This window comes from Malus domestica, chromosome 09 (assembly GCF_042453785.1).
Source record: "Malus domestica chromosome 09, GDT2T_hap1".
In the NCBI taxonomy this organism is placed as follows: Eukaryota; Viridiplantae; Streptophyta; class Magnoliopsida; order Rosales; family Rosaceae; genus Malus; species Malus domestica.
This window is the reverse complement of record NC_091669.1, coordinates 2,096,509-2,104,981: the sequence shown is the minus strand read 5'-3', so window position 1 is coordinate 2,104,981 and position 8,473 is coordinate 2,096,509. Positions and strand designations below refer to the sequence as shown.

The following is an 8,473-nucleotide window of genomic DNA, read 5'->3' as shown; positions in this document are numbered from 1 at the left end:
GTGTAGCTAAGCCAAAGAAAGTTTTCAATGTGCCAGAAAAACAGTCTGATACACTAACTATTCTCGACACAGCTGGGTAGGGTTTCCTAGCTAGGCAAGCCGGTGGAACAATAGGCCCCAAATAATGTCTGCATGCGAGTGTGTGGTCAATTGAAGGTGCCCATTTGCTCAAGTAATTGTTGATTGCTTTTCATGGAGCTTCTAAATCTGTGCAACCACAAATTCAGTTCACACAGCTGGTTCCCAATTTTTATTTCATTTTTATCCGAAATTTCCAGTTTTGCTTTGTAATTCTTAGCTTTCATAACCCGCTTGGGTCAGCACACTAGTAAGGGTAAGTGGAAATGATGTCGTGATCGGTAGGAGTTTGAGTTTCAGGGTTCAAAATTCTCGTTTGTAACAACAACAAAAATGCTTTTATTTCTTTAAAAGCAAGAAAAAATATAGATATTATAGAAATTTGTCAAAGTGGGCTTTGATATATCTCAATCTATATGAATATGTCATGACGCAATGACAAATAATCCAAACCCAAATTGTTAAGGACTCAATAATAAGAATTGAAGCGAGTTGTTATTTACACTTTGCTATTTTATTTGATCATCTTTGTCATCTATGGTTTAGTATGTTTTTTTTTCCTGGTGAGGAAAGAAGTAATGGCAGGTATGTGAGGAACAAAAAATGGCTTATCACTTTGTAGCAACGACAATAATACAGATAACGCAAGCTTTATTCAGTTTATAGGTGGATATTTATGTCCCCGAACAATCTATAACTCAACTCTAAAAATGGGCCTCTTTCAAAATTGAAAAAATAAGTATTATTATACTAAAGGATAGTTCACGTCCATTACCTTATATTTGTTTGTTAATCAAGTCCTCAGCCTAATAATTCACTCACCACGATTGAGTGTGTGTGTGTGATGCTAATACAAACTCTAGTTAATGCCAATACTGACATATATAAACCATAAACTTTGCCACGAAAATCTCATTTCTGCAAGGATGGTGATGTCCTTTGATCTTTTTTTATTCATTCAATCTGACGTAGAAAATTGAAAAAAAATAGTGTAAAAAGTAAAAAATAATATATAAATAGCACGAGCTTTTTCAAAGGGAAAGAGAGCAAAACGTAAACACTAGCTTAAACTATTTGAAAGAGTGGACCTAAACGTGATACCGAAGTCCACGCTTTTTCTCCCGTTTCCCGCGAAAATCTCAACGGTCTAAAAATAACGAAACCCTTTCTTCCGAATCTGCGTCCTTTCTCTCTCCCACCCTCTCACCTCCATGCCATTGTACGGATTTCTCCATCTCTCCCTCTCTCTCTCTCTCTCTCCCCATCAAATCACATCATCAATTGATCAAGGTTATGAAAATTTGAATTCCAGAAATTCTCTCTTTAAGTTTTCGCAAACAATTTTCGATCTTCGTGTGCGTGTGGACGTGGAGATCAGTACCACGAGGTTCCACACCGCGGAATCCGAGTTTAACCCCGGAGTCCGCCATGGAAGATGAATAGAATAATCCCCACGCCGGCCGCTAAATTCCGCCCCCTCTACACCGACCCTAACTCCGCCGACGTCTCCTCCTCCGCCGTGCCGGACGAACAGAACCCGCTCACAATCCTATGGAACCACCAAATCCTCGACCCCGACAGCGATATCGTAGCGCATTGGAACCACATCTTCCTCGTCATCTGCATTCTGGCCCTCTTCGTCGACCCCCTCTATTTCTACCTCCCTTGGGTCGGCGACACAGCTTGCTTGACCACCGACAACCAGCTCGCCGTCGTCGTCACCTGCTTCCGCACCCTCACCGACCTCTTCTACCTCCTCCACATGATCATCAAGTTCCGCACCGCCTATGTCAATCCCAGCACTAGGGTTTTCGGCCGCGGTGACCTCGTCACGGACCCCCACCTGATTGCCATCCGCTACTTGAAGTCCGACTTCATTGTCGATCTTGCCGCTACCCTTCCGGTCCCCCAGGCATGGCATTCAAACTTTGATTTTATTATAAGTAATTAGTTTGTAATACTTTTCATGTCATTGAATTGAATTGGATAACTCGCTAGATTCAAAGTACGTTGAAGGAAGTAATGGAGCCGAGCTTCCCAATTTTGTACAAGTTGAGGTAGAGGATGAATTGGTTACGAAAGAAATTGATAATTGAAGTAGAGGACAAAATATGGAAGTTGGCTTCATTTGAATGATTCGTCTTATATGATCGAATTCTAGCCAAATTTTGGAAGTTAGGGCTCGTTTAGGAGTTGATTCTGCACTTTAAACACAGGAGGGTTGTTTCTCCATAAAATCAATTTCGCGATTTCTAAAGTGATTTACGGAGAAGCATATGAGAGAGGTGCTTAGTGATTCTGGCCTTCTTAGAAATGGGATTCATTTATGAGAAGCCACAGGAGAGGTACTTCAACATTGCCTCCCGATATCCTATCCAATCATAGCCACCAAACACGGGCGATTTTAATTTGTGTTTTCCTTTGATTGCTTGCAAGAATCATGTTTCCAGTTGACACCGATAAATTAGTTTGGAATGATTCTCCACAAAGCGTAGTAGAGTATTGCTTTTGAGGATTTTGTAAACAAAAGTTTGCTTTGCTTGACTTGTTGCGCAGCTTGTAATCTGGTTGGTGATTCCAGCAACGAGGAACTCGAGAGCTGATCATGCCAACAACACTCTGGCACTGTTCGTTTTGATTCAGTACATTCCTCGGATCTTCCTCATCTTCCCGTTGAATCAACGTATCATAAAGACAACTGGTGTCGTAGCAAAGACTGCATGGGCGGGAGCTGCGTACAATCTCCTCCTCTTCGTTCTAGCCGGCCATGTAAGCAACAAAGCAATCATCCATTAATTATTTACTTTTGATAAACTCATCGATTCAGCTAATTACTTTGGTTAAGTTAATTGAACACTAATTCCCTTTGCTGTTATAGATAGTTGGTTCTGTCTGGTATATATCGTCCATAGGGCGGCAGTTCTCTTGCTGGAAATCCTATTGTAAAGAGGAGAACTCGAAAAGGATTGTTTCTTGCCTCACAAGTTTTCTAGATTGTAGTAGTACAGAACTACCAGAACGGAAGTACTGGGTCAACGTCACCGAAGTTGTTAAAAGTTGTGATGCAAATAATGAGAAAGCCAAATTTAAGTTTGGAATTTTTGGGGATGCTTTCAAGAGTGATGTTGCTACTACAAAGGACTTCTATCCAAAGTACCTGTATTGTTTGTGGTGGGGTTTAAGAAACTTAAGGTATCATTCTAATTACATGTTATAAGTCTGTAACTGCTATGTTACGCGAATCTTTGCTATCCATTCGTTTTCTGTGGAGAAATCTAAGCTGCATCTGTATTCACTTCTGACCATGTTTGATTACTGAATCGATTTTGAAATTTGTATTCTTGCAAAATAGTTTGACAAATGATTTTCTCAACCAATGCTCTATAATTTGCCATAGAACTAAATATACAGATACGTAACATATACATCGAGTTCCACGATCTAGTTGATCATGATTAATTGCTTTAGGAACAAGTACATATAGGTGTGCACACATGAATGATGCACCTATACAATAATTATTGGCAATACACACACATTCGTGGTCTGTGGAGAAACCATCTCTCTCTTTTTCGGTTATTCCTGTCAAGAAAGAATCGATGAATGCCTGCTTTCAAGTGTTTTATGATAGTATTTTTAAGTACTCTACCGCTGGTAGTTCTGATACGGTCCTTTCTCTTTGTAGTTCATATGGGCAGACTCTGAAGACGAGCACGTACTTTTGGGAGATAATGTTTTCCATTACACTATGTCTCACTGGTCTAATTCTGTTCTCATTATTGATTGGCAACATGCAGGTATTGTCTGAGTTTTTATCTTTCAGCACCAGTACTATTTATGTAGTTATATGTTCATCTTGTCAGGGTTGAAGTTATATAGATCAACTGCGATTTGATGAAAGGTGTTTGCAAATACTGATGCTGTCTAACTGATACTTGATTTCCCCTTGTTTCAGACTTATCTGCAATCAATGTCGATAAAATTCGAAGAATGGAGGATTAAGCTAAAAGATACTGAGGAGTGGATGAGGCATCGGCAGTTACCTGAGGATTTGCGCGAACGTGTTCGTAGATTTATGCAGTACAAATGGTTTGCCACAAGAGGAGTTGATGAAGAATCCATATTGCGGTCATTACCTTTAGACCTCTGCCATGAAATCCAGCGGCACTTATGCCTTTCGCTTGTTCGTCGTGTAAGTCTCTGTCATGAAACCCAAAACCCTATCATTGGATCAATGGATTATGTATGCAACTAAAGCAGTTGAATTTTCACGAATGGAGGTATTCCTACTTTGATAAATCCGATTCTGTTATTTTTCAGGTTCCTTTTTTTTCACAAATGGATGATCAGCTTCTCGATGCCATATGCGAACGTCTTGTCTCATCCTTGAGTATCCAAGGCACACATATAGTTCAAGAGGGTGATCCAGTAAATGAGATGTTGTTTATCATTCGAGGGAAACTCGAGAGCTCCACAACCAATGGAGGGAGGTCCGGGTTCTTTAACTCCATCACTCTTGGACCTGGTGACTTCTGCGGCGAGGAACTGCTGACATGGGCCTTGATGCCAAGCTCTAGTCTCAACTTGCCTTCTTCCACGCGGACAGTCAGAGCTCTTACCGAAGTTGAAGCTTTTGCACTTCGAGCAGAGGACCTTAAATTCGTTGCTGGGCAATTCAAACGCCTTCACAGCAAGAAACTACAGCATGCCTTTAGGTACTATTCCCACCAATGGAGGACATGGGGTTCTTGCTTTATCCAAGCCGCTTGGAGAAGGTTTAAGAAGCGAAAGATGACGAGGGACTTGGCTATGCAGGAGAGCTTGTACTATATGCAAAATCCAGGCCAAGAGGAAGACGGTTACTACTACTATGACGAAGAACAAGCAGGTGGAAATTATGAGGGTGATGCGAGTGGTGAGAGATCAGGAGAGAATGCAAGCAATTTGGGCCAAGGCCAACATCTTGGGGTCACATTTCTCGCTTCCAAGTTTGCTGCAACTACAAGGCGAGGAATTGCGCAGAAAGCTCAGGTGGTTGAAGCTGCTTCTCCCAGTTTGGACATGCCTCGGTTGTTAAAGCCAGATGAACCTGATTTCTCTGCAGATTGAGACAATATACGAAAATGAATGATCAGGGAACAGGAAAACGATCTAACGAAATAATAGTTAGGAACAAAAATTTGTTACAATGATGTAAATTTATACTGCAGGTAGATTAGCAATGACCATCAGTTTTCTAGTTCTATAATGTTAAATTATTCGCTCTTATATATCGGTATAATGACCTGTAATAGATGAAATATATTAACCACTGTTCTCCCAGATTCTAGCTTATGGTATTTGAATTTAGTAGCTAAAATTAAGTTCCAACATAAAGTGCGAAACAAGCGTGCTGTGACGCTCTTGCCTTGTGGCCATTTTGGACTTAATATTCGGAATTCCATCAAGGTTGTAATGCATTATGCAGAAGGTGCAGGTTAACCACAATGGGATCTTTCATGCTTGAAAGTGCGAAGCATTTGGCTTTTACGAGCACACTGGATGAGTGCGCACAAGAGGACTGCGAATTTACAGCTTCAGTAACTATTTGCAGGTGAAGGATGCTGCCTACTACTCCGGAAAGAGACCAGCAAGTTCGATCATAATTTCGTAGTACCTCTGAATTTCCGTATCCATATTGTACAGTTGAGCATGGAAATACTTGTGTATCTGTAAGTTCTATGACCTTCTACTATTTCATAATTCCAAATTTTGTCATTTTAGTTTACCAACCCCTGCATTTAGAATGCTGGTTTTAAACTCACGCACACGTCCGCACGCGAATTTGATGCAGAATCACAAATGCATTTGTATTCTGAGTTTTACCTAATAGTATTGACGTATTGTTACAAAAGTAAAATTGAACTATGAACACTAAAAAAGTATTCTCATAACAATTTACAAAAGTAAATTTGTATTCTCTTTCTGTTTCTATTTCTGTTTCGTGGATTTAAACTTTCAATACGAGAAGCTAGCATCTGGTGAATCTTCAGGAGTAGAGGCCTTTACATGCGTTGATATGTCATGCGCCTCTTGTAGTCTCACAACAATTTGCTGCATTGACGGTCTTTGTTGTTTGAGTGCTGTGCATGAGAGAGCCAGCTGAAGCGTTAGATCAAACGCTTCTTCTGAGTATTCCCCGTCAAGTTTAGGATCGGCGAATTCATTGATGCTGCCATCTCGGTTGAGGACCTTTGCCTAGCAAGTAGAAAGAACAGATTGAATCAATGCCGGAAAACTTATGTAATCAATTTGAAAGAAAAAAAAAGTGGGAGGAAATGGTTATTTTCCGACCTGTTTATTTAATGGCATTGGAGTGTTCAGATTCATGTTGATAACCTTCTTCCCCGATAGGATCTGCAGAAGTACGATTCCAAAGCTGTAGACATCTCCTGATGAATTTACGTGGTTGTTGTTCCGATAGTCAGGATCAACGTACCCGAAAGTTCCTCTCACTTCTGAACTGACATAGGTTTCTCCCAGCTCAATAATCTTGGAGAGTCCAAAGTCTGATAGCTTTGCTTCAAAATTCTCCCCAAGGAGAATGTTTGTTGGCTGCAACAGGAAAGAATACATAATCTTAGAGAGTCCAACTTTCTCATTCATTTAGGGTGACACTGTTCAGTTAAATCCACTTACCTTGATATCGCGATGGACGATGCAGCCTTCTGGATACGTGTGGAGGAACGATAGACCTCGAGCGCTATCAATTGCAATCTCAAGCCTGTGGATCCAGGACAGGTTCCTATCTTTCCCTGTTGTTTAGTTACCACATTAATTTATTAACCTACACAAAAACTTCAGTTTTGAAAAGCTAAAAAATTTCATGTCAAGGCAAAAGAATACCGAAAATCCATTCTGAGAGGTTTCCGTTGGGACAAAGCTCATAGACAAGGAAGCATTCATCTTCGTTTGCACAATAACCTAGCAAGGTAACAAGGTTCGGGTGTCTGATGTGCGATAAGCTCGTAACTTCTCGGGCAAATGTCTCCACATTTCCGTCATTGATAATGTGCTTAACTGCTACACGTTGATTGTTTGATAGTATGCCTTTATACACCTTTCCTGTTATATTATGAGCAAAAAATACAAAAATTATAAATCATCAGATTATACGATATCTAAGTTGGTTTTGCATCATCTTTTATTTAGATTCTTACCAGCAGTTCCTTCGCCGATGAAATTTGTTGGGTTTAGATTGTCAGTAGCAGAATACACTTCCTTGATAGGAATTTTTGGACAGCCTGAGTCCTCGAAAATCGCTTCCTTAAATGCTGCTGTTTACGTACAAATCAGGCTTAATTAGTATGCACCATATGCTAATTGCAGCTTAGATTTGGTGTTGATGTAGCTGTGAAAAAAAGTGTCAGGCATACCGGATTCTTTGGGTGGTGGCGGAGTTGATTTGGTACGTTTCTTTGACAAAATGCAGGCGGCCAGTACTACAAAAACAAAGGCAACCACGACACCTCCTCCAATCATAATCCATAGACCTAGTTCCATCAAGTATCGTAATTGTTAGTGAAAGAACCCGATTTTCAGTTTTGGAAATGCAAGTTATTGATTCGGTGATAGAAGAAGCCTCACCTTTACTGAATTTCCTATGACCCTTTGGTTCATTTTCTGCAAGGAGAAAAACATCATTTACAAACAACTTTTAATGAATCAATATACGCGCATCTTGAGAAGTTTCATCAGGCTACATACCAGCGAAGCCTTCTTGTGACCCAAGGCAACTATAAACTGCAAGAAGATGCCCTTTATCTTCAAGTTTAATGCTTGTATACGACACCAGCACTGCGAACCTGCAAACATTAGTTTGAAACTCCAAAGATTCTGCATCCCGGGACGATGAATGCAATGGTCCTATGTCTTCCCAACTCTTCACACAAGAACCGCACAGCTGCCCGTTTTTTCCATCAGAAAACCGGAATCCACACTGGCTCTCCAAACCTTTCAACTTGTCGCCCAATCTATTCCTAACTTCAGCGACAGACAAGTCAGAGCAGCCACCGGCACCACTTGTCAACTTCTCAATCCCACAGCCGAAAACATCCTTCTGCAAATTTTTCATGGAAGCCAAGCAAACCCCCTGCTCGGCAGAGTCGAGGTATATCAACCCTGTTTGATTCGCGCGCTGCCCCAACGCGTAGAGGTAGTCATTGAACGCTGATGCGCAGCAGTCTTTGTGCAGAAACCCTCCCCAGTCCCCTTCTTCGCAAGTTGAATTTGGAGACGGGGATGATCCCAAATCAAAATGAAGGCTGCAGTTCGACTCAGAGGGCATAGCAGCTGCAAAGCCAGCGGTGGTGATCAGTATGAAGATTGTAGCATAAACAAAAACTTGTTTCGCCAT

At 40.9% G+C, this 8,473-nt stretch overlaps 1 protein-coding gene and 1 pseudogene across 1 annotated transcript; one reads left to right on the top strand and one right to left on the bottom strand.

Annotated features, from left to right (window-relative positions):
- The first annotated feature begins 1,127 nt into the window (after positions 1-1,127).
- LOC103442270 (cyclic nucleotide-gated ion channel 18) lies at positions 1,128-5,400 on the top strand. The gene is made up of 6 exons (XM_008381043.3): positions 1,128-1,990; positions 2,635-2,847; positions 2,957-3,270; positions 3,764-3,875; positions 4,034-4,270; positions 4,399-5,400. The coding sequence occupies exons 1-6, from the start codon at positions 1,514-1,516 to the stop codon at positions 5,185-5,187; spliced, it is 2,142 nt and encodes a 713-aa protein (XP_008379265.2). The 5' UTR covers positions 1,128-1,513; the 3' UTR covers positions 5,188-5,400.
- A 576-nt stretch (positions 5,401-5,976) lies between these two features.
- Positions 5,977-8,473, bottom strand: LOC108174018 (proline-rich receptor-like protein kinase PERK3; annotated as a pseudogene).

Excerpts from the sequence above, each read along its gene's own strand:
- LOC103442270 (XM_008381043.3), top strand. The coding sequence starts at position 1,514 with ATGAATAGAATAATCCCCACGCCGGCCGCTAAATTCCGCCCCCTCTAC. Across the intron at positions 2,848-2,956 it reads TCTTCGTTCTAGCCGGCCAT|ATAGTTGGTTCTGTCTGGTA; the intron begins GTAAGCAACAAA and ends TTGCTGTTATAG. Across the intron at positions 3,876-4,033 it reads TATTGATTGGCAACATGCAG|ACTTATCTGCAATCAATGTC; the intron begins GTATTGTCTGAG and ends CCCTTGTTTCAG.